Source organism: Podarcis erhardii, assembly GCF_964252035.2.
Source record: "Podarcis erhardii genome assembly, chromosome: 7".
In the NCBI taxonomy this organism is placed as follows: domain Eukaryota; kingdom Metazoa; phylum Chordata; class Lepidosauria; order Squamata; family Lacertidae; genus Podarcis; species Podarcis erhardii.
This window is the reverse complement of record NC_138511.1, coordinates 82,643,328-82,667,973: the sequence shown is the minus strand read 5'-3', so window position 1 is coordinate 82,667,973 and position 24,646 is coordinate 82,643,328. Positions and strand designations below refer to the sequence as shown.

At 46.2% G+C, this 24,646-nt stretch overlaps 2 protein-coding genes across 4 annotated transcripts in view; one reads left to right on the top strand and one right to left on the bottom strand.

Annotated features, from left to right (window-relative positions):
• Positions 1 to 1,064, bottom strand: part of TMEM145 (transmembrane protein 145) — a 35,123-nt gene extending 34,059 nt beyond the window's left edge. The window contains exon 1 of the mRNA XM_081869124.1: positions 658 to 1,064. Within this exon, the coding sequence (XP_081725250.1) occupies positions 658 to 783 (126 nt within the window). The 5' untranslated portion in view covers positions 784 to 1,064. The remainder of the gene's footprint in view (positions 1 to 657) is intronic.
• An 8,673-nt stretch (positions 1,065 to 9,737) lies between these two features.
• Positions 9,738 to 20,380, top strand: LOC309345595 (uncharacterized protein). 3 transcript variants are annotated; one of them, XM_081868770.1, is made up of 3 exons: positions 9,860 to 9,904; positions 15,969 to 16,038; positions 17,101 to 20,380. In XM_081868770.1, the coding sequence occupies exon 3, from the start codon at positions 17,141 to 17,143 to the stop codon at positions 20,036 to 20,038; it is 2,898 nt and encodes a 965-aa protein (XP_081724896.1). In that variant the 5' UTR covers positions 9,860 to 9,904; positions 15,969 to 16,038; positions 17,101 to 17,140; the 3' UTR covers positions 20,039 to 20,380. The 3 variants fall into 3 exon arrangements, with proteins under 3 accessions (XP_081724895.1, XP_081724896.1, XP_081724897.1); XM_081868771.1 differs by lacking the exon at positions 15,969 to 16,038 and adding an exon at positions 16,975 to 17,017 and having other exon boundaries at positions 9,882 to 9,904; XM_081868769.1 differs by lacking the exon at positions 15,969 to 16,038 and having other exon boundaries at positions 9,738 to 9,904.
• The last annotated feature ends 4,266 nt before the right edge of the window (positions 20,381 to 24,646 follow it).

Below are 24,646 nucleotides of genomic sequence, written 5' to 3'. Positions count from 1 at the left end.
CAGCCTGGCCTTTCTTGGTAGAGAACAAAGCCCCGGTTTGTCATGGGGTGTGTGTGTGTGTGTGAAGGAAGGCATCTGGAACGTCCCCCCCACCCCAAATAACCCACCATCCGAAATTCCAGCTACATCCTGGAATAACCTCCCTATGCAGCGGCTTCTCCAAGGCGTCAAGGCAGAAGAGGGAGCTGCCTTAGCAACCATCTCGCCCCGTCCAAAGCCCATCATGGGGGAGAATCCAAATAAATCTTCTGGGGGTGGGGGGTTGGAGGGGGGCATTATCTGATCCCTCTTGGGCTCCCCCAGGGGGAAAAAGGCCATTGCAAATTTCCTAAATGAATGGGGGGTCTTTTTTTTTTGAAGGTAGAAGGCTCCAGCGCTGGCAGAAGGGGGGTGGGGGAGAGAGGTCACATTTGAGAGCGCGCAGCAATGCCCCGCCAGCGCTACCGCAGCAAGCGCATCAGAAGCGAGCGCGCAGGGGCTTTGGGGAGGAAGGAAGCGGGGATGGGCGCAAGGGAGCCCCGGGAGGCCTGCGCCGCGTGGGCCCCCGAGTGGGGCGGCCCGGCTCGGTTCTGCAAGCGCCGATAGAAGGCAGAGCACCTCCTTCTTCCCGCCCCCCACCCCCACCCCCACCCCAAATCTCCCCAGATGCGCACTCACCTCCTTGGTGCTGATGTTCCCTTTCACGTACTTGCCCCAGCAGGTCTGGGGCGCCTGGAGCAGGAGGAGGTGGAAGGAGACGGCGAGGAGCCTCGCAGCCCCGGGCAGCTCCATCCTCAACCCCATGGCCGGCTCCAGCAGCCGGGCTCGGCTCCCTGCGCGCTCCCGCTTAAAGAGACACGAGCTCAACGCCTCCCCCTAGCCCCTCCAAAAAATGCACACCCCACAACACAGCAGCCACCTTCTTCTTCCTCCTCCACTCCCAAATCCTGTGCATCGAGGCTGTGTCTCCTCCTTGCAAGAGATGGAGGCGCTGTGCAGAGAATGGATTAAAAAAAAAAAAGCGCAAAAACCACACCGCTATTTATTTTGGGGCGCGGATTGTGTGTGTGTTGGTGTTATGAAGACGCACGACTTCCTGCGACCAATTTCGTCTGCACGGAGAGAAATATCACAGGGCTCAAGCAGACTGGGCGGTGCCGTCACGGATCTGTTGGGGTGGAAAGCTCGCAGAAACCGGCTTGGAGGCGTCCTTCGCGTCCTCACGTTTCCCCCGTAGGTTCTCAGTTTTTAAGACTGCGTATGTATGCTACTCGGGGCAGGGACCTGTCAGTTCCCAGACTGCCTTGTTTTGTAACGTTCCAAGCACCGGAGATGCCAATATAAAATATTGGGGGGACGGGGGACCCAGGTAAGCCCTGTCCCGCATAATCAATCACAATCTGTGTCACACACACACCATTTGAATGGCAATGTCCCCTCAATTCGCATGGAGACCGGCCCGTTATGTATTTTAGGAGGGTGTCAAAGGGACCTCGGGCCCCTAGGAGTTGGGCCCCTAGGAGATGTTTTTTTGTTTGTTTATACCGGTATGTGTCAAGTTTGCTACCTGCAGCCTTTCATTGAAAAGAGAGAGAGATGCTGGAGGGGCTCAGAAAATATTTTTAAATGACCCCCCCCCCCACACACACACACATTCCTGCAAAAGGCCCTTGAGTGTTGTAAATGGAGTAGCCTTTGATTTCACAGGAGGCATTGTAGCAGAATGATTTCCATCATTGATGGCCACAGGCCAAGGTAGAAATAAACACAGGAACCAGCAAATAAGTTTCATTGATAACATAGATCTCTCTCTCTCTCCTTCCACTTTACCTGCAGCTCTTACTATTCTGTCACACCCTAGATTAGAGAAAGGGTGCAGAATTTTTCCCCAGACTGTGGCCTGCATTTCCTTCTGGGGAACATCCACTGCCATCCACGTTTCCGAGCACAATTCAAAATGTTGACCTTTAAAGCCCTAAACGGCCTCGGTCCAGTATACCTGAAGCAGCGTCTCCACCCTCATCATTCTGCCCAGACATTGAGGTCCAGCTCCAAGGGCCTTCTGGCGGGTCCCTCGCTGCGAGAAGCCAAGTTACAGGGAACCAGGCAGAGGGCCTTCTCGGTAGTGGCACCCGCCCTGTGGAACGCCCTCCCACCAGATGTCAAAGAGAAAAATAACTACCAAACTTTTAGAAGACATCTGAAGGCAGACCTGTTTAGGGAAGCTTTTAATGTTTAATAGGTTATTGCATTTTAGTGTTTTTTTGGAAGCTGCCCAGAGTGCTGGGGAAACCCAGCTAGATGGGCAGGGTATAAATAATAAATTATTATTATTATTATTATTATTATTATTATTATTATTATTATGCTCTAGCTGAGATTCTTGCATCGCAGGGGGTTGGACTAGAAGACCCTCGGGGTCTCTTCCAACTCTACGATTCTATGATTCTATGAACCTTCCAAGGGCCATAAGCTGCTGGTGGGAGGAGCCAGAGGCAGAAATGGGCAGAGCAACACGAATAACTTTCTTCCTATGTGCAGTAGGCTCATTTCCACACACATGCAAACACCTCTCTTTCTACCCTTTATCCAAACAAGCAAAAGGCATGATCAGAGTTCGACACATTCCAGCAGGACCAAAAAAACCCTCAGGATGAAGCATAAGTTCTTCCATACCATAAATTTCCTCTTTAGTGGGTGAAACGAAGAGTGTGGGTTCACTCCCCCCCCCCACCCGATGGTTCTAATATGCTAACCCAGGGGTCAGCAAACTTTTTCAGCAGGGGGCCGGTCCACTGTCCCTCAGACCTTGTGGGGGGGGGCTGGACTATTTTTTTGGGGGGGGGAATGAACTAATTCCTATGCCACACAAATAACCCAGAGAAGCATTTTAAATAAAAGCACACATTCTACTCATGTAAAAACACCAGGCAGGCCCCACAAATAACCCAGAGGTGCATTTTAAATAAAAGGACACATTCTACTCATGTAAAAACACACTGATTCCCAGACCGTCCTCAGGCCGGATTTAGAAGGCAATTGGGCTGGATCTGGCCCCCGGGCCTTAGTTTGCCTACCCATGTGCTAACCGTAACAGAGGAAATATGAAAGAGGAATTTGCTTTTTAAGAGTAAGCATTTATTAAACTGTAGGTACATTTTCTTCAATACCTCAAAACGGTATCTATATCTACGTTGACTAAATGCTTTGAAATGTAACCAGCTCACCCGTTGGTTAAAATGCCAGTGGTTAATTCCTTCGTGGGTTGACGGTCCTCAGATCTCACCTGCGTGAGCATTTTGGTATGCAGATTTTTAAAAAAACAAAAACAAGTTTATCTGTCAATCCTTTTTTTTCTATTGTCAAGAATACAGCGGTTCCCAGCTGTTCTCTTTGACTCTAGTAACTAGCGTCAGTGCATATCCCTGGATACGCTGGGCTCGACAATTCTTAATATAAAACAGTTCTGGGGCCAAGCAAATGGTTTGAAACAACCTGATGGTCCCACCTGAATGATTTAACTAATGCACAAAATAACAGCTGTGCTTGGCACAACAAATATAGAAGTAAGAACATAAGGAGAGATGCTGGATCAGGCTAGTGGTTCATCAGATCCAGCATCTTGTTCTCCCAGTGGCCACCCAGATGCCTGCAGGAATAATAATAATAATAATAATAATAATAATAATAATAATTTATTTGTACCCCACCCATCTGGCTGGGTTTCCCCAGCCACTCTGGGCGGCTTCCAACAAAGATTAAAAATACATTAAAATGTCACACATTAAAAACTTCCCTGAACAGAGCTGCTTTCAGATGTCTTCTAAATGTCAGGTAGTTGTTTATCTCTGTGACATCTGATGGGAGGGTGTTCCACAGGGTGGGTGCCACTACCAAGAAGGCCCTCTGCCTGGTTCCCTGTAGCTTTGCTTCTCGCAGTGAGGGAACCACCAGAAGGCCCTCGGCGCTGGACCTCAGTGTCCAGGTAGAACGATGGGGGTGGAGACGCTCCTTCAGGTATACTGGGCCGAGGCCGTTTAGGGTTTGAAAGGTCAACACCAACACTTTGAATTGTGCTCGGAAACGTACAGGCAGGAAGCCCACAAACAGGACCTGATCGCAACAGCACTTTCCTTTCCTGTGGCTCCCACCAACTGGCATTCAGAAGCAGCATTGCCTCTGCTTGCGGATGTGCAGAGAAGTGTTTGAAAGGTTCTGTGGCCAAAGCAATCAGGAGAAGCTAGAATGGCCCAGACACTTTGCTCAAGCCACTTGGCAAATCCACACCGTGATCATCTCCCTCCCAGAAACCAATGTCCCCACTGTGGAAGGACGTGTGGATCCAGAACTGGCCTCCACAGTCACTGACAGACTCATTGTTAAAACCATGTTTATGGAAGACAATCTTACTCAGTTACGAGGGATTGCCAAAGAAGAAGAATATTGTGTTTTGATGTTGCAGCCCAGCTTAGGTGGGCAATTAACAACAACAACAACACAGTTCTTCATTCCAAGAAAAACAAAACCTGGATAAGTGCAGGCACTCCTATAATCTCTTGCCACTCAGAGATTGCAATGCATGCAACAATGTAACCATTCTACCATCATCATCATCATCATTATTATTATTATTATTATTATTATTATTATTACTACTACTTACAGGTAGGTAGCCGTGTTGGTCTGCCGTAGTCGAAACAAAACAAAACAAAATAAATAAAATAAATAAAATTCCTTCCAGTAGCACCTTAGAGACCAACAAAGTTAGTTATTGGCATGAGCTTTTGTGTGCGTGCACACAAAAGCAAATACTTATTATTATTATTATTATTATTATTATTATTATTATTATTGCTGCATTAAAATGGTTGTTGCTATTCACATGGGCGTTATGAAAACTAGTCCTGGAAGAATCTGCCTTCTGACAACTGTTCAGGAAGCAAAAATAGCAGCTGGACAGTACTTTCTCTGGTCTGCTGGCAACCTTAGCCCACATGAAAGCCCACTCACCCATGCGCACATACCACATCACTTTCCAAAACTCGCCACATCCTCGAATCTTCACATTCTCATATCAGCTGATGGAGTCTCAGGAAACCCAGAGATAGCCACTTCCCCAGCTCACTAAGAAGAGTGGATTCCCTGCCCCCAATCTGATGATGAAATTTATTTTTCTTATTTCATAAAATTTATAGGCCGCTTGATTGTAGAGGAAACCTCAGCCATAGCTAGCTGAACCTCTTGCACCCACTTAGCTGTTGACGCATGGGAGAAAGCAGCACACAAGAAAGGGTCCCATGAATTGTTTTTACGGAGGATTCAGAGGCAGGTGTCGACAGCTTGATATGTGGAGCACACTGTGCGTTGTACCACCATCTTTTTTTAAAAAAAGCAAAGTTATTGGGAAATCAATGTGCATCCTAAGCAAACGATTTTTCTTTTCTATTACTGTGCATTTGCAGGACCGAAAGCGATTAATAAATGGCAGTGGAAGGAGCTTGCAGGGTTGGCGTAAGGGCAAGGGGTTATTGCAAGGCTCGCTCCTCGCAGGGGCGTTTCTCAAGATGAAGCCAGAGCTTTTCAGTAGCATTAAGAGCATTTGTGCTGCTGTTCATTGATCATGGAAGAGGGACCAGGAGGGAAATGAGTGCACAATGCTTGCCTATTGACGTCAAACAGACACCTTCGCTGTATTCCTTCTAAAGCCATTTTTGTTTAGGCTAGCGCAACCAGATATATAAAATGTTGCCGTGTGTTTCAATCTGCTCTTTAGCTTATTGTCAATTTTAGCAATTTTTAAATGTTTTAAATAGTTGTTGTTTTTAACTGATAACTTAACCATTTTAATCTTTTTGCCACCACTTGGAGGGTCGTTTTGTCACAATCAACCAATATATTGAATTATGAAATCAGTCACTGCATACATAAGAAATCTTAACCTGTTTTAGCATTTGGACATTTGTGTGTTTTAAAGTAGGGTTGTGATTTTTCTTTTCTTGAATCTATTTACAGTGGTACCTCGGGTTAAGTCCTTAATTCGTTCCGGAGGTCTGTACTTAACCTGAAACTGTTCTTAACCTGAAGCACCACTTTAGCTAATGGGGCCTCCTGCTGCTGCCGCGCCGCCGGAGCACGATTTCTGTTCTCATCCTGAAGCAAAGTTCTTAACCTGAAGCACGATTTCTGGGTTATCAGAGTCTGTAACCTGAAGTGTATGTAACCTGAAGCGTATGTAACCCGAGGTACCACTGTATTGTCTTTATCTTTCTGAAAACTGCTTGAGGTTTGTTTGTTTGTTTGTTTGTTTTACAAGGAGAAAGGGACGACAGAGGATGAGATGGTTGGATAGTGTTCTCGAAGCTACCAGCATGAGTTTGACCAAACTGCGGGAAGCAGTGGAAGACAGGAGTGCCTGGCGTGCTCTGGTCCATGGGGTCACGAAGAGTTGGACACGACTAAAAAACATGTATAAATTTTGTGAAATAAATAAAAATAAATGTGTAACAGGTACAAAAATAGGAGCGCCTTAAAGCTATTCACAAGGATGCAACAAAACATCACCTGCCCACGGATGAAGGTGAAGAAGAGGAAGTACAAGCCAAAAAGATGTTTTAATATGGTTTGGGCAGTTTGTTTTAAGTATGGAAAATGAGCTCACCCTAGCCTTATATAACCTGCGTCCCTGCTGTCCCTGGCATTGCCTGTAATAAACACACACACACACACACACACACACGTCTGATTGCCTCCCCCTCCTGTTTCCCAAACTGCACATTAGCACCTTTCCAGCTGTTCTGCATTTTGTGTCCAACAGCACACTAAAATAAAAACCTTGTCGGAGAGAGATGAAGGTGGCAGACTGTGCCATTGATGCTCGCAGCGGGCATGCTTAATTTGTTAATGCTTGCTACCATGCCGAGACAAACAAGCTTTGCAGGCGTATCTGCGATGCCTCAGAACCCTTTTCAGTGTTCACATCTACTCAGAAGAAAGTTCCCTTGAGCTCCTTGGAACTCTGATAATCTCCTTGAACTCGGATAATGCTTCTTGTTCGCCTGGATGGAGAGTATAGAAATATAAACATGGAATGTATGCAGTACAGTGCCAGATTTACCTAGTATAAGCTAAACATGCTATAGCTTAGGACCCCACTTTCTCCCCCCCCCCAATGTAAAGGGGACGACGACTGGATGTACAATTCCAAAATCTAAGATAAAAAAACAAATAAAATAGAACCTATATACAGTACCAGTGTTTTGTGTTGTGTAGGCTCCTATGGTGTAAGTAATGGGCCCCGCCTGCTAGCCTGCTCCCTAAAATATCACTGGTTTGCTCATTTCTATATATAGGGTGCCTACATTCTGCATGGACTAGTTGCATGGCAACATGTGCAAATGGGACGCGGGTGGCACTGTGGGTTAAACCACAGAGCCTAGGACTTGCCGATCAGAAGGTTGGTGGCTCGAATCCCCTAACGGGGTGAGCTCCCGTTGCTCGGTCCCTGCTCCTGCCAACCTAGCAGTCTGAAAGCACGTCAAAGTGCAAGTAGATAAATAGGTACCGCTCCAGCGGGAAGGTAAACGGCGTTTCCGTGCACTGCTCTGGTTCGCCAGAAGCGGCTTAGTCATGCTGGCCACATGACCCAGAAGCTGTACACCGGCTCCCTCGGCCAATAAAGCAAGATGAGCGCCGCAACCCCAGAGTCAGCCATGACTGGACGTAATGGTCAGGGGTCCCTTTACCATTACCTTTACATTCTGCATGGACTGGTTGCATGGCAACGTGTGCAAATGGCTTTAGATACCTATTAGGTCCTTAAATTACTATATAGCATCTATTCAACACCAAAAACAGCAACAATTTGTTGTTGACAAAGGACAACTGGACATATAAAGGGCCCCATTACCTTCAGTAGCTGAGGGCCTCATCAAACCTAAACCCAGCCCTGATGAAGTGTCACGTTTAGGGGAGCATGACAGGTTTGCCTGCCCTGGGTGCTGAGCCAAGAAGGCACTGCAGGGGTCACCGCAACAATGATGTAGTTCAGAAGGTGAGAGCGGGCGGAGGGGGAGGGTCAATATCGGTACCACACAGGGCACTGCTGAAATTTGAAAGCCCCAATTCCGCCACTGATATATGTGCATTGCTCCACACCTTTGACTTTAGCCTCTGACCCCCACCTACCCACAACTAGAAAGGAAGGCAGTAAAAGATTCCCCTCTCCTGCCCCAACACAACAAATCCATTTTTAAAAAAGGAGTGTCACTTTTGCAGTTAGAAAGGAGATGGGGAAATGCGTTGGGAAGTGCAGAATAAGCCAATGATTTGTGGGAAGACCTAAAAACACCCTCAAGCAAACCAGGATTTATGCACCCTTGTTGCATAAACACCCCGCAAAGAAATCGGGACAAAGGCCAAGTAGAGACTGGATTTAATCTAACCTCTGCGTAAGCCAATCAGGATGAATGATCAACGCAGGACATCTGGAGGAGCTGTGGGATTGCAGTGAAATAAATGAACCCAAAGCACTTGTGCACTTGTGAATATTGAATCTGTGCTGTAAACTATAATGGTTATGCTATGCTGAATAATCAAAATGTAAAGCATGTTTTAAAATGAGTCATATGATCACTCTCACTGGCCAGCTGCAATACTCAGGGGGCATGGAATTGTTTCCTCTTGAGTAAAAGCACAACCACTATAACAAGAAAGAGTGTTGAATGTGGCCAAAATATTCGATTTATTATCATTTTTTAAATGAAAAAGCATATATTCTTTCTCTCACAAATTATGACGTGTAATTGTATTGTTCTGAGAAGAGTGGAATGAGAAAGGTGCTATTTCAGGGCTGGAAGAGGCAAGAGCTAAGAGAATGGGAGAGCAGCAGAAATTTGCAGGAAAACCTGGTCTTGGGAGATCTTAAACCCATCCCACTTGTAGAAGCAATGGATTTTAAGAAGAGTTGTGATAATAGTTCACGAAAACCAGATTTCAGTTGTGCTACCTTACCACTGAGGGACGCGGGTGGCACTATGGGTTAAACCACAGAGCCTAGGACTAGCCAATCAGAAGGTCGGCGGTTCTGTCCCTGCTCCTGCCAACCTAGCAGTTCGAAAGCACGTCGAAGTGCAAGTAGATAAATAGGTACTGCTCCGGCGGGAAGGTAAACAGTGTTTCCTTACGTTGCTCTGGATCCCCAGAAGCGCCTTAGTCATGCTGGCCACATGACCCGGAAGCTGTACCCCGGCTCCCTTGGCCAGTAAAGCGAGATGACCACCGCAACCCCAGAGTCGGCCACGACTGGACCTAATGGTCAGGGGTCCCTTTACCTTTTTACCGTACCACTAGGAACGAGTGGATCTGTTTGTTTCAGTTTTTCATTTTTCCAATCTTAAGTTCAGGAAGGAAGGGAGATAGACTTGATTTCTGATTGTATTCCTCGTTTTTTCAAGCTTCTAATCCCTAAGTATGTGGGGATATAGGTTTGGTGAAAGCACTCTTTAACCGATCAGCTTGGGAACACTTTTTTATTGCTCTGCTTGCAGGAGAAGTCAGGTGACAACTGCCAAGAACCCCAGCTGGCATGGCAATGGAATATCCCTATTTTCAAGTAGAATATTGTCCCGATCCACTACTGTGCCCTGCTCCCTTGCCACCCAGGCCCAGGTGTCCTCTTTTGTCACCTTCCTCCAGTCACCCGTCACCGTAAAAGGAGAAGACAATGTTTCCATCTGTCAGAAACAAAACTGAAAGACGACAGTCCAGCTCACTTCCCCCTTAAATTTAAATCATGCAACACCCAACTCTCTCAAACAATTTAGAAAGAAAGAGAGAAACTCATACTAGATCAGTGACTGTCTGAAAGCAGAACTAGCTGCACCGGTGCCAAGGAGAACATGAAGATCTAAATCGCTGGCGGAATCAGGTAGGAACTTCCCAAGTCTTGCTTGTGTTGTGTGTATTTATAGGATCCTATAAATATTCCTGGGAATAATTTCCCACCGTGCAATTTAAAAATTGTAGGCAGTATGTAATGGGATTTTTACGTCACATTTTGCTCACTGTGGTTGGAGTGAGAGAAATGAGCCACTGTTGCTATCTAACCCCAGCCAGCATCAACTTGATGAGGCCCTCAGCTCCTGAAGGGAATGGGGCCCTTTATATGTCCAGCTGTCCTTTGTCAACAACAGATTGTCGCTGTTTTTCGTGTTGAATAGATGCTATATGGTAATTTATGGACCTAATAGGTCTCTAAAGTCATTTGCACGTAACAAATAAGAGCCTACACAACACAAAACACTGTTGCTGTATGTAGGTTTTATTTTATTTGTTTTTTATCTTATATTTTGGAAATGTACATCCAAGTTTTTTTCCTTTACTTTTTTGGGGGACCCCCAAGAGAGTGGGGCCCTAAGCTATAGCACTGCAATCTAACCCCAGCCAGGATCAACTTTATAGGCTTTCATATAGGAGGGGGCCACATAGCTCTGGAGTAAGTAGGTCAGGGGAGATAAATTCAATTTGGTTTTCATTTGGAGGGGAAATGAGGTCTAATGTGGAAGGAAGATCAAAGGGTCAGCACAAAAAGGACAGTCTAGGAAGACTGGAAGTTCCTCTCTATCTGCCCTTTCCATGCAGGTACTGTGGTAAAGGTAAAGGTAAAGGGACCCCTGACCATTAGGTCCAGTCGTGGCCGACTCTGGGGTTGCGGCTCTCATCTCGCTTTATTGGCCGAGGGAGCCGGCATACATGGCCAGCATGACTTCTGGTGAACCACAGCAGTGCACGGAAACACCATTTACCTTCCCACTGGAGCAGTACCTATTTATCTACTTGCACTTTGACGTGCTTTCAAACTGCTAGGTTGGCAGGAGCAGGGACCGAGCAACGGGAGCTCACCCCATCACGGGGATTCCAACCGCCGACCTTCTGATCGGCAAATCCTAGGCTCTGTGGTTTAACCCACAGTGCCGTACCTTGGTACTAAAACAGCTTGGCTCCCTATGCCGCAAACCTGGAAGTGAGTGTTCCGGTTTGCAAACGTTTTTCGGAAGCCGAACATGCGGTGCGGCTTCTGTGGCTTCCGATTGAGTGCAGGAAGCTCCTGCAGCCAATCGGAAGCTGTGCCTTGGTGGTTTTCAAACTGTTTCGGGAGTTGAACTGACCCCTGGAATGGATTAAGTTTGAGAACCAAAGTACCACTGTATGTCAATCTGCAGGGGCAAATGAGTTGCATCCCGTTGATTCCAACTCTGTATACTAGGTGTGCATGCAGTCTATTCCCTTTAAAAGGTGGAGGTGACTGCATTGCCACAATTATTTTGAGATACTAAAATGTAACCACAACAAATTGTCTTAAAATAGATGAAGAGGACTACTACTAAAAATGTACACTATGCATTTAAAGCCCAGCAAAGTTAAATGGGACTTACTCCCAGGTAGGGATAGAACAGAAATTCAATTCAGTTTATATTTAAAGGCAAACCTAGCTAATGTGCACTTTCTGGAAAAAAATATGTGAACCAAAGCACAACCGCACTTCTAAATTTGCACTTCTCCGAATTTTGCAATGAAGTTCTCTGTCCAGCTAACGCATATCAAAATGCACACACGAAGGTAAAGTGTGCATTTTCAATGGTGCATTAAAAATTGTGCATATATTAGTGAAAATAACGTCAAAACCCATGATATCAGGGGGAGTCGCTTAGCAAAGAATGTGTATATTAGGCAACATTTCATATAAACGTGTGTGCCACGTTTCGCTGATGAATGTTTGTGAGCACTTAAAAAAAAATAAAAATGGAGAATTGAAACCGACAGGAACTATAATTGACAGATTTGCCTATCCCTTGTGGTAGGATACAAGATTTGCATGCAGGAGGTCTTAAGAATATTTTTTTTTTAAAAAACCCAAATCCACAATAAGACAATGCCTTCATTAGGACCAAACCAAAATGCCACAAAATAGTGGCAGGATTTCAGCGCCTTCCCAAAGCTGGCTAAGCGAGTTGCCATGTTTTGGGAATGAGGCGTGGAAAGAAGGTGGAAAGGTTCTAGAATCCTGTCAGAGGCCTCATAGTAAAGTAAAGGTAAAGGGGCCCCTGACCATTAGGTCCAGTCGTGACCGACTCTGGGGCTGCAGCGCTCATCTCGCTTTATTGGCCGAGGGAGCCGGCGTACAGCTTCCGGGTCATGTGGCCAGCATGACTAAGCCACTTCTGGTGAACCAGAGCAGCGCACGGAAACGCCGTTTACCTTCCTGCCGGAGCGGTACCTATTTATCTACTTGCACTTTGACGTGCTTTCGAACTGCTAGGTTGGCAGGAGCAGGGACCGAGCAACGGGAGCTCACCCCGTCACGGGGATTCGAACCGCCGACCATCTGATCGGCAAGTCCTAGGCTCTGTGGTTTAACCCACAGCGCCACCCGCATCCCTTTGTCAGAGGCCTCATACCTTCTTTCCAAAGCCTAGTGGCTTGCTTATCCAGCTTCGGGAAGGCAGCATGAGGCCTGCGATAGGTGGGTGGGTGTGTCAAACGTCGCTGAGGGCCGCCGAAAAAGGCCTCAGGGTTGGGTCGCACATTGGACCACCCTGTCATAATAGCTCCCAGCACCCTTACCAAACAACAGCTCCCAGAAAATGGGGGGGGGGCATTCGCTGCTCCCCACTGTACAGTTGCTGCTGGTCAGGGTAGATTCCGTGCTAGATGGACCAATAAATAACCCGATTCAGTTTTAAGGCAATTTCATATAATGGAACTGGGCAGTGCTTTTTTCCTGGGGGGATGCAGGGGTACACATACCCCTAAACATTTTGTGAATCTAAATTTGGCCTCCTTGAGGGGCAGTATTTCAATATGAGTAGGAAAATGACAGTACCCCCTAAACATATTTTTTTTAGAAAAAAAGCACTGGAACTGGGAGGGATTGAGTCCTAAGCGCAACCAGCGGCGTAGCGTGGGTTATCAGCACCCGGGGCAAGGCAAGTAATTTGCGCCCCCTAACCCGGGGCAAGGCAAGTAATTTGCGCCCCCTAACCCGGGGCAAGGCAAGTACAGTAATTTACTCTCCCAAGCAGCAGCAGTGAGGCTTCTCTTTCCCCCGCGCTCTCCCGGAGCTGCCTCTTTTGTTTCCTTTTTTCCCTTTCTCCAAGGCTTTTCGCTTTCTCTCCTTAAAAGATTCCCCCTCCACACCACGGCGTTTCCTGGCTGCTCCCCCCCCCTTCCCCTCTCTCTCCTCCTCGCTCTGCTTGCCTTGCCCTGCCCTGCCCTGCCTGAGGGCGCCCTGAGGAGACTCCGCTCTCCTTTTTGACCAGGCGAGGTGGAAAAAAGGGGGGAAAGTCTCTTCCCGCCCCCTTGCCAGACTCCCTGCTCGGCTCGGCTCGCTACCCAGAAGGCAGGCCAGTGGAGAGAGAGCCGCAATTACCATAAAGCTCCTCTCCCTCCGCTTCGCCAAGCTGTCAAAGCCCGGCAGCAGCGGCAACGGCAGCAGCAGGCGCAGCCAGACCCCCGCCAGCCAGCCAGCCAGCCAGCCCGGCTTCCTCTCCTTTTTTTGCCCGTGGCAGAAGGCTTTGCTCTCCCCCTTCTGCGACCTCCTCACCAAGCCGAGCGAGCGCGGGCTCCCTAACCCGTGGATTTTAGTAGGGGCAGAGAGCTGCTAGTGCGAGTGCGCCCCCCGCCCAAGTTGCGCCCGGTGCGGCCGGCACCCCTGGCACCCCCCACGCTACGCCACTGAGCGCAACCCCTTATGGCAGGGGTCAGCAAACTTTTGCAGTGGGGGGCCGGTCCACTGTCCCTCAGACATTGTGGGGGGCCAGACTATATTTTGAAGGAAAAATGAACGAATTCCTATGCCCCACAAATAACGCAGAGATGCATTTTAAATAAAATGACACATTCTACTCAAGTAAAAACACCAGGCAGGCCCCACAAATAACCCAGAGATGCACTTTAAATAAAAGGACACATTCTACTCGTGTAAAAACACGCTGATTCCTGGACCATCCGTGGGCCGGATTTAGAAGGCGATTGGGCCGAATCCGGCCCCCGGGCCTTAGTTTGCCTACCCATGCCTGATGGCATTTGTTTTACGGCACAGAGCAACTTACTTGGTTATGCTAATTGTGGTGCTTAACTTGCCAGACAAATGAGCTGGTTTGGCTAGCTTGCTTTCATACATTCTACGTGGTCCCCCTGCCCCAGATCACAGGTCTGGAAGGTGCATGGGGTTCCGTTCAGACTGACCCTCCCCCAATATAACACATGTTGACTTAAAAATGCATCACCTGTGCTTCCTCCAACTGTATGGTGCTACCTTCCCAACAGAGTAGTGGTGGTGTCTGAAAAGGTGCACAAAGATCAGGGATCTTCCTATTCTAAAATAAAGCTGAGAAGAGAAATATGCAGGGCTTTTCCCCCCAGCCGGAACTCACTGGAACTCAATTCTGACACCTCTCAGGTGGGCGCCATTGCCATTACAAGAGAACAAGGGAGGCATTCATAGTGAGTTCTGGCACCTCTTTTTCATGAAAAATAGCACCACTGTTGTTGCTGCACCAGACGTCGCTGCTTCTCACTTCCTCCTCAGGCAAAAAACACAGCTCTAATAGGTCCGGATGGCGTGGGGGAGAGGAATGGAGGGGCCTCTTTTCACTTAAAAGGTTCTGCTTTTCCCAGCTTAGCAGCTGCAGAGCACCCCAAAGCTCTAATTTTGCACTGGTGACACTCTCCGATCAGGCCGCCTCTTCCTTCCTTCTTTCCTTCTTGGGGCTGGAGAATGAGCTGTGGTTGGTGGCAGAAGCAAAAGAATAGAAGTCCATTAAAAAGTCGGGGGCGAGGAGCACTAACCTGTCGTCCCCCCCCCCCATGCAAATAAATGCCAGTGTATATGGGTTAAACCACAGAGCCTAGGGCTTGCTGATCAGAAGGTCGACGGTTCGGGTGAGCTCCCATTGCTCGGTCCGTGCTCCTGCCAACCTAGCAGTTCGAAAGCACATCAAGGTGCAAGCAGATAAATAGGTACCACTGCGGGGGGAAGGTAAACGACATTTCCGTGCACTGCTCTGGTTCGCCAGAAGCAGCTTAGTCATGCTGGCCACATGACCTGGAAGCTGTACACTGGCTCCCTCGGCCAGTAAAGCGAGATGAGCGCCGCAATCCCAGAGTCGGCCATGACTGGACCTAATGGTCAGGGGTCCCTTTACCTTTATATAGCAAAAGTCACCCCAAAAATTTTTTGGGGGGGTGTTCCAGTGGCTCCAGCGGTGGTCCGTGCCTTAGGCGAGGCGAAGGCATTTGAATGAAAACTAGAATTAAACACACACAACGTAGAAATTTGGGTTGTTTCATTCTCATTTTCTGGGGAAGCAATGTTGTTGGGTGGGTTAGTAATATTTTAAAATAAAAAATTGTTTTATTTAGATATATCAGGGTACTGTCGTCAAGGTTTTATATCCTCACTCAAAGCTGAAAAGTTAATAAGAATTCCAAATAGTAGCATATTTCACAAGAGGCAATTTAACACAATTGTCATCATTAATATATAAAATCAGAGTGTTTGTTGTGGGGGAGGAAGGGAAAGGAGATTGTTAGCCGCTTTGAGACTCCTTAGGGTAGTGATAAAGCACGATATCAAATCCAAACTCTAAACTCCAAACTCTAAATAAAATTTTGCCACATTGTTGACAATTTTTTGATTGTCATTTAGTAATACCTTAATTTCTTAGTTACCTTTTCAGCAGTAACTATCTACCAACTTGACTATACCATAAATCTTTCTTTCATTCCTCTAAATATTTTCATTGTCCTGCAATAAGCATCCTGGCACCTAACAATAAATATAGAATAAATATACCAAATCAATTCTTCATCTAAACCATCTTCATTCAGCCCACCCCATATCCTCAGTAATGCTAGAAACGTAAATTGAATGAAAAAGGACTACGGTATTTGAAATGAGGCATGACATTTTTTCCTTCTCCTCATCTTAGATAAATCTTGACAGGACACATGCGTACATCATCTAAAAAGAAAGAAAGCATCTCTTGCTTCTGAGCCATGGTACTGTTTTTACTCAAATGGAGATTTAATTGATAGGTTAAGGAATGAATCAACTACAACTCATACAACGAATTCCATCAATGAATCACTTAAGATTCCTTTAATCAGATGACAGCCCTGTGCAGTAAAAGGTGCTGGGGCTTGATTGGTGCATTTTATGCAGAGCTCCTGAGATGTCTTTGTCCATTGTCAGGACTTGCTAAAAGCTTCCCTCTTTCAGCAAACATCCTAAATTGAGATGTTTATCCCAGTTGGGACCTGCCTTGGATTTGTATTGGTTTTATGTATGGGTTGTTCTTCCTTTGAATTGTTTGTGTGTGTGTGTATATAAAATATTGTCATAAACACTTATTCTATTTTTATATATGTCACTGCCTATTAAATTATAATCACCTTAGGATGCCTTGTCGAAAAACATCCATAAATGGAATAATAATAATAATAATAATAATAATAATAATAATAATAATAAATTTTATTTATACCCCGCCCTCTCTCCCTCCCTGGCCAGAGCCGGGCTCAGGGCAGCTAACACCAATAAAATCACGGTAAAAACATAATAGGGGAAAAAGAAAAAGACCAATTTAAAATACAAGTTAAAATGCAATTTAAAATGCAGCCTCATTTTAAAAGTAGCCGATGAATCAAGACCATAAGGGGAGGGAAACATAAAGGCCAGGTGGAACAGCTTTGTCTTGCAGGCCCTGCGGAAAGATGTCAAATACCGTAGTTTTTGCTCTATAAGACACACTTTTTCCTTCCTAAAAAGGGGAAATGTGTGTGCGTCTTATGGAGCGAATGCAGGCTATGCAGCTATTTCAGACGCCAGAACAGCAAGAGGCATCGCTGCTTTCACTGCACAGCAATCCCTCTTGCTGTTCTGGCTTCTGGGATTCAAAAATTTCCCCCCCCTTGTTTTCTTCCTCCAAAAACTAGGTGCTTCTTATGGTCTGGTGCGTCTTATGGAGCAAAAAATACGGTAATACTCCTAACTTTCAAACTCTCACATTGTCTTTCACAGAAGTTCAAAGAAGTCTCACAGTTAATGTTCTTTGGTTCCAGGTTTTTCTGGTGACCCAAGGCTGAGCATCCCAAATCAGAGATGGGCCGAATGGGTCTCCTGCTTCCTTTCCTGGGTTTCATTCTACTTCACACCCAATGGGCAGCTGCTTACGGTTTCAGGAACTGCTACCATTCCGAGTGGGATCCAGGTTATTTCAAGTGCATGCAGCGCTTCCTGAAAGATATCTCCAGCGCCGTGAAGGACCTTCCCAACAATGCTACAGTGGTCAATGCATCCCATAATTTCATTCGGTTCTTGCCTTACGGGAGCTTCCAACACCTCCCAAAGCTGAAGGACCTGCAACTGAGCTTCAACAAAATGGAAGTGATAGAAGGCGGGGCCTTCGAGAACCTCACAGACTTGAAGACCCTCAACCTTTCCTGCAACAGCCTTGTGAATCTATCCAAAGATGTCTTCCTGGGTTTGCCAAACCTCACCTCCCTCATCTTGCACCATAACCAATTGAGCAAAATCCAAGAGGATACATTTAGTCCATTTCAGAACCTCCTGGCACTGCAGCTCCATTTCAACAAGTTGGAGAACTTTGAAGAAGTAGTTCTGAGCTTAGTGAGACTGACAAGCCTGAAGGTGCTGAATCTGTGTAACAATAACCTGACCTCCCTGGAGTCTGAACCAAGACTGCCCACTTCCTTGTCTACTCTCCTGCTATGTAACAATTCCCTGCATAGGGTGGACGTTAAGGAACCAGAGTTCCTGAGAAATGTAAAAAAACTGGACCTTTCTTACAACAGGATCTCCAATGCATCTTCTTTTGCCACGGTCCACCTCCGAAACCTCAGCAGCCTGGAGCTGATGGGGAATGGCCTAGACATTTTCCGGGTCTTAAAAGTTTCTGACTTGCGGCCTTGGACCCTAAATTACTCTGGGTTGCATTTAAGTCAATCCTATCAGCTGACCAAGTTGTGTGAGCATCTCAATGCATCCAATCATTCCTTGTCTCTCCATCTTCAGAGCAACAACATCAGGAATGTGAATAGCGGCACCTTTGGGGCATGCCCTCCCATCCTGCTGCTGGACCTTTCAAGGAACCGTCTCAGGTCACTGGGATGTGTAAGGGAGAAGATGGGTTGTGTGGTACAAAACCAGCTGAAGACTTTGATTGTGGAACACAACTTGCTGGACAAATTAAAGTCCTGCTCTAAGACCGCTCCCTTAAATGAGCTGACAACCATCTCTTTCCGCTTCAATCGTATCCTTTCGGTATCTGCTCAGGCATTCTGCTATGCCCCTAATCTGGAGACGCTCCACCTCAATATCAACAGCATTGCCGTCCTGGACAGAAATGCCTTGAAAGGATTGCAACACCTCAGGGAGCTGCGCTTGGATAACAACCTTCTAACAGATCTCTACGTAACTAGTTTTGACGACTTGAAGAGCCTCAAGACCCTCAATCTCCGAAACAACCATGTTTCTGTCCTCTTCCCCGGTGTCTTCAAGAACCTTGGGAGCCTTTATATTTTAGACCTCGGGGGGAACAACATCCGTAGATTGACCAACACATCGTTTGAGGGACTGAGGAATCTCTCCAATCTCTATCTGGACGGCAATCATATTGAATACATTAGTCACTGGTTTTTTAAACCCGTGCAGAGCACTCTCCAGGTTCTGGACCTGAAAGCCAACAAGATAAACTACATCAGCATGAAGCAACACAGCCAGCCTCCCTTCTTGAACCTGCACAAACTCTATGACCTCAAGCTCCAAGGACAGCAACCTTATGGCTTGAAAATCATCCCTGCCAAGTTCTTCCAGGGCCTGAGGTCCTTGCTCTATCTCTACCTGTCAGAAAACAAAATTCTCTCCATTGCACCTGATGTCTTTGATGACCTAGGGCAGCTGAGGTATCTAAGCCTGGCTGATAGCAGTAACGGCATGGGGAACCTTCCACCTGGCATATTCAAGAACCTTAGAAACTTGACTAGTCTGAACCTGGAGAACGCTGGCCTCCGCACGTTGACCCTGGAGGTCTTCGGCAACCTCAGCAGGCTGCGCGTCCTGCAAATGGGGAAGAACGAGCTTCAGACGATCAATAGCAGCGTGATGGAAAAGCTGACCTCCCTGAGAAACCTGGACCTACGCAAGTGCCCCTTGTCCTGCACCTGCGATAACATTTGGTTCCAGTTGTGGCTGAACAACAGCCAGGTACAGGTGGTTTACCTGTACAACTACTCCTGCAATTCTGGGCAGCCTAATAGCTATGTCTATAGCTTTGATACCCATGTCTGCTTCCAAGATGTGGGCGTGTACCTCTTCTTTTTCACCTTCCCGGCTCTCTTGCTGCACATGGTGCTGCCGTTCCTCTACCACCGCACCTACTGGCGCCTGAAATACCACTTCTACGTCCTTCGGGCATGGGTCAGTGATCGCTGGAGGCACGGCAAGGACGACCACTACAAATTTGATGCCTTCGTCTCCTACAACTCCACCGACGAGAGCTGGGTGCTGGAGCACTTGGTGCCCAGTCTCGAAAAAGGAGGGGGTCCCGTCTTCCGTCTCTGCCTCCACCACCGGGACTTCCAGCCCGGGAAATATATTATAGACAATATAGTTGACAGCATCCACAACAGTCGGCATACCATCTGCGTGATTAGCCGGAGGTACCTGAGAAGCGAGTGGTGCTCCATGGAGATACAGCTGGCCAGCTACCGGCTTTTTGATGAACTCAAGGATGTCCTTATCCCCGTTTTCCTGGAGGACATACCAGAGCGGGAGCTCTCTGCTTATCACCGCATGCGGAAAGTGATGCTAAAGAAGACCTATATTTCTTGGCCCGCAGAACCCGAGGCTCAGAAGCTGTTCTGGGCTAAAATGCGAGTGGCTTTAAAGGGAGGGCACTCAGAGGAAAAGGAGGAAAGCATTTATTGGTTTGATAACGAAGGCAAACCCGTGGTGGAATCAGCCTTCAAGGTGGCGTAGGAAGGTGACTAGTCTGAAACGCCTAGTTTACCTGGAACTCTGTTGTTGTTGTTGTTTAGAAAATGTTTTTTGGTTTTCAGATCAAAGTTTTACAATCACATATCCATATACAACATAAAGACAAGATTCCAAAGGATCTCTCAGACTTCCCTCCTCCCCTTTGTGGGTCCTGTTGTTAATCATTTCCTCCTGCATCTTTTACGATAATCCAAATCTTTTACATCTCCATTATATCCCAAATTCACCATTAAACTACAAGTGTTATTCCAGTCTTACTAACAGTTTTAACTGTTTACAATGGTTTTTAAGATAAATTATAAATTCTCCCATTGCTTATTAAAATTTTGGTCTTCCTGATTCCTTCTGGTCATCTTTGCCAATTTGGCATAATCCATCAAGTTAATCTGCCGTTCTTCTCTGGTAGGGACTTTATTTTCTTTCCATCTGTGGGCCAATAACATCCATGCAGCCTTGGTTGCATACATAAATAGTCTTTTCTGCTCCCTTAGGATTTCAGTACCTAGAATTCCTAAAAGAAACGTTTCAGGTTTTTTAGGAAAAAAGGTTACTTTAAACATTTTTTTCAACTCATTATAAATCATTTCCCAAAATTCTTTTACTACTTTACGTGTCCACAACATATGAAAAATGTGCCTTTGTTTTACCAGGAACTCCTTTGAGGTTTGCTTGAAGGAGAGAAACAGCTTCTGTTTTTCATTATCATCACTTCCTCTTTTCCCCTCTTTACTAGCAAAACACTCCATTTGCACTTCTCCAAATTTCACAGTGCAGTTCCCCTGACAAGGAATGGGTACAAAGATGCGCTCACAAGGTGTGTTAAAGTGTGTGTTTAAAAATGCATATATTTGTAAGAAGAAAATACAAAATGGGCAGAGCCTCCAAGTGCTCCTATTTTCCAGGAACAGTCCCGGATTTACAGAAGCTGCCCTGGTTTCTGATTTGATCGTGTAACATCCTGTTTTTCCTTTAGGAAGTCCCTATTTGTTTTCATCAGAGAAATTTTGGAGGGTATGGAGTTATGCAAACACACCCTGAGCCAAGGGGCTAGGACACTATACAACCTTTAGAAGACATCTAAAAGCAGCCCTGTCTAGGGAAGTTTTTTCATTTTGTAATGTTTTATTATGTTTTTATGTGTGGTGGAAGCCTCCCACAACCGCTGCGGCAACCCAGTCAGATGGGTGGGGTATAAATAATAAAATTATTAGTATTAGTATTATATAGGACATCCCTATTTTTATCAGATAAATGTTGGAGGGTGCTATATGTTCAGGGCATGTATGCACCGCACACCAACACCCAGAAAGTTCTCTATCCATGAAAGCTGGTAGAAGGCACATTTTGCCATCACTGAAATAGCGTCCTTCTCTGCATGTGTGAGAGGTTTGAGCAGTAGAATGTGGTAGTGGCAGAAGGGACTGCACCACTTGAAGTTGTTGCAGGGGGGGTATACTCTGGTTCAGAATGCTCCTCCACATTATTTATTATAATTATTTCATTTATTAATTATGTTAAGTTGTGGGTTGACATAGCAGACGGCACAGCGATTTCTCCAAGTAGCTCTTTATTTTGTAAGCTGGAATAGAACTAACTGCAAACAGCTCAGCCGGCCTGCTTTTATAGGCAGCCGGCTGTCAACATTGTAGCAACAACAGCCCAGAGTTTCCCGCCTAAAATAACTGACGTGGACCTGAGTGAAAACTTATCTACAGACCTGAGTGAAAACTATATACAGTATCCCCCTGCTGGCCCAGGGTGAAACTTCACTACATAACAAATTACTTCCTACAAAACACACTGGAGTGCTTTCACAATGAAAACATCAACACTAAAAACAGCCCCATGTTAAAACAGTTAAAAGCAATCCCATACATCAAAGACTTCCCAGCTATACCATGAAAAAATGGTACAGCTGGCATAGTGAACAGGCGTTCGCAACCTTACAACATTTGCTTGAAGGCCCCACTTTTACATCCAGTGGTACCTCTGGATGCGAACGGGATCCGTTCCAGAGCCCCGTTCGCATCCAGAAGCACATGCAACCCGCGAACGCAACCCGCATGTGCGCAGGTTGCGATTTGCCACTTCTGCACATGCCTGTGACATCATTTTGACCATCTGCACATGTGCGAGTGGCGAAACCCAGAAGTAACGTGCTCTGTTACTTCCGGGTTGCCGCAGCGTGCAACCCGAAAATACTTATCCCGAAGCTAATTCAACCCGATGTATGACTGTATCTCTATTGATTTCAAGTCCATGAAAAAAAACCTCAAAGCATAAAAACAGCATAATGTGGCCAATGCATGAAATAATTCAAACACTGAAGCTTTTGGTGTGAATATTTTATATTAATGAATAAATATTTATGAACGGATACATTTATGCATAGCTCACTGAAGCTGCCTAGCAAAGCACACATCATTTTTTACCGACACTCCTCATTCTGCCAAGCAGAAGGTCATTCTCTGCTCTGAAGGGGAACTCTGGCGTTCTCTGCAAGCTCAGGCTGGCTTTAGAGATGTCATCAGCCACATAGACAATGCTGCTCGGAGGATTTCAGAATGCGAGAGCATGGAACAGAATTCGCCCCGATGAATACTTAACCCTTGCAGGAGTATTAGTTACAGGGCCTGCCGACGGTGGTTGTGAGAATGGCACTCAGGATTTCTAAGAAGGCCCAAAGCCATTAACTAATTAACCTTCAGTGCTCTGTGGGAAAGAGAGCGTAATGATCCTATAAGGATCTTCGCACAAGGTCGCAAGGCCAGTCTCTAGAGGGGCAGAACTCCTGATTGCCTTTTTCTTTTGTTCATCTGCCAACAGGGCTGCCCAAAATACTGATTCCCTGCTCCCTCGAACACCCTACTTTCCAGAACACTCTCAAATATATTGTTGCACTCAACTCTAATCTCCCAGCGGCGAGAAACTCTAGGGGCTCCTGTGCTTACCCAGAGTGTGGTTTCCTTGGAATGAAGGCCAGTGGAGACTGTATCATCTTTATTTAGGGATTGGCCTCTTGTTCTCTATCCTAAGACAATTTGGCATCCAGCCAAGTCAGGTGAGAAAAAGTCAGTCCATTTTTTGCAAAGGCACCAGAGCATTTTATTTGGACATGTAAATGAGGGTACTTAACTGGCTAGCTAAGGCCATCACCTTCACAAAAGGAACAGCTTGCCTGGTTTCCTTTTAGAGATTTTAACCTCACAGATACAGGATCACAGGTTTGGAAGGGATCCACAGGTATCATTCAAACTGACCCCACCCCAAAAAGACCTATAATAATATCCTCATTTGCCCTTCTACTGTCACAAGCACTACATGTCATCATACATGTCTGTCTATTCCATACAACAGTCACCATAAGGCATGGATTGCCAACATGGTGCCCGTGAGTGCTATGCTACTGGTGAAAGGTCTCTGTAAATATCCCCTCAAAAATCCATGCTGCGTAAGAGAATGCTTGCTCTTTCTCTTCATATCCTCTTTAGACAGTGGCTCAGCCCCTCCTGTATTGAACATGGTCTCTCGTTTAATGCCTACATTTAATTGGATACCAGGATTGGACACCCAGCTTTTGTTGAGAACAAGAGTTATGCAACAAGCTTCTGTCTGTGACTGAGCACGATGGTGGCTGGTGTAGGTGCCTTTTCCCTCATAGATGGGGTACTGTCTATTTTTCTGCTCTTCTGGCTGTGGCAGCCATTTTGTTATGTTACATCCCCAAAGCAGCCATTTTGTATTACTGGTTCCCATGGCACTTTCTCAGAATTCCAAGTGTGCCCACCAGCCCCCAAGACTTGGCAATAATCCCTGCTCTAGGGGACATTTGGTGAGCAAACAGGAAAACCAGATGCACGCAGCAATTCTGACAGGAACCCTAAGCTACCTCCTCATCTCTTGTTTAGGGTTGCCAGCTGATCAGGGAGAAATGGGTTGTGTTCTTTGTGCTTTTAACAATAGCTTGATCTGCAGAGATCAGATGAAGCTTTAAACAGGATGGTAACAAAAGAAGTGCTGTGTAGATCAAACCACTGTTAATAGTATTGCCTTTGGGGCCTCTTTAGCAGTAGGCAGCCCTTCTGTCGGCAGATCTCAAGCATGCATGAAGCCATGACCTTAGTTCCAGATGTTTTAAAGCCTTCTGTGTTTATTCAATGGTGTAGGGAAAGAGAGAGGCTGTAGCTTAGCTCTCACATACACCAGACATCTAAAGCACAGCTCTTTTTCCCAACAAATCCTAGTTCACCCCTCATAAAGTTACAAATCTTAGCATCCTTAACAAACTACAATCCTCAGGATTTTTTTGGGGGGGGGGTTGTTGTTTAGTCATTTTGTCGTGTCCGACTCTTCTTGAAGTCATGGACCAGAGCACGCCAGGCACTCCTGTCTTCCACTGCCTCCTGCAGTTTGGTCAAACTCATGTTGGTAGCTTCAAGAACACTATCCAACCATCTTGTCCTCTGTCGTCCCCTTCTCCTTGTGCCCTCCATCTTTCCCAACATCAGGGTATTTTCTGGGGAGTCTTCTCTTCTCATGAGGTGGCCAAAGTATTGGAGCCTCAGCTTCAGGATCTGTCCTTCCAGTGAG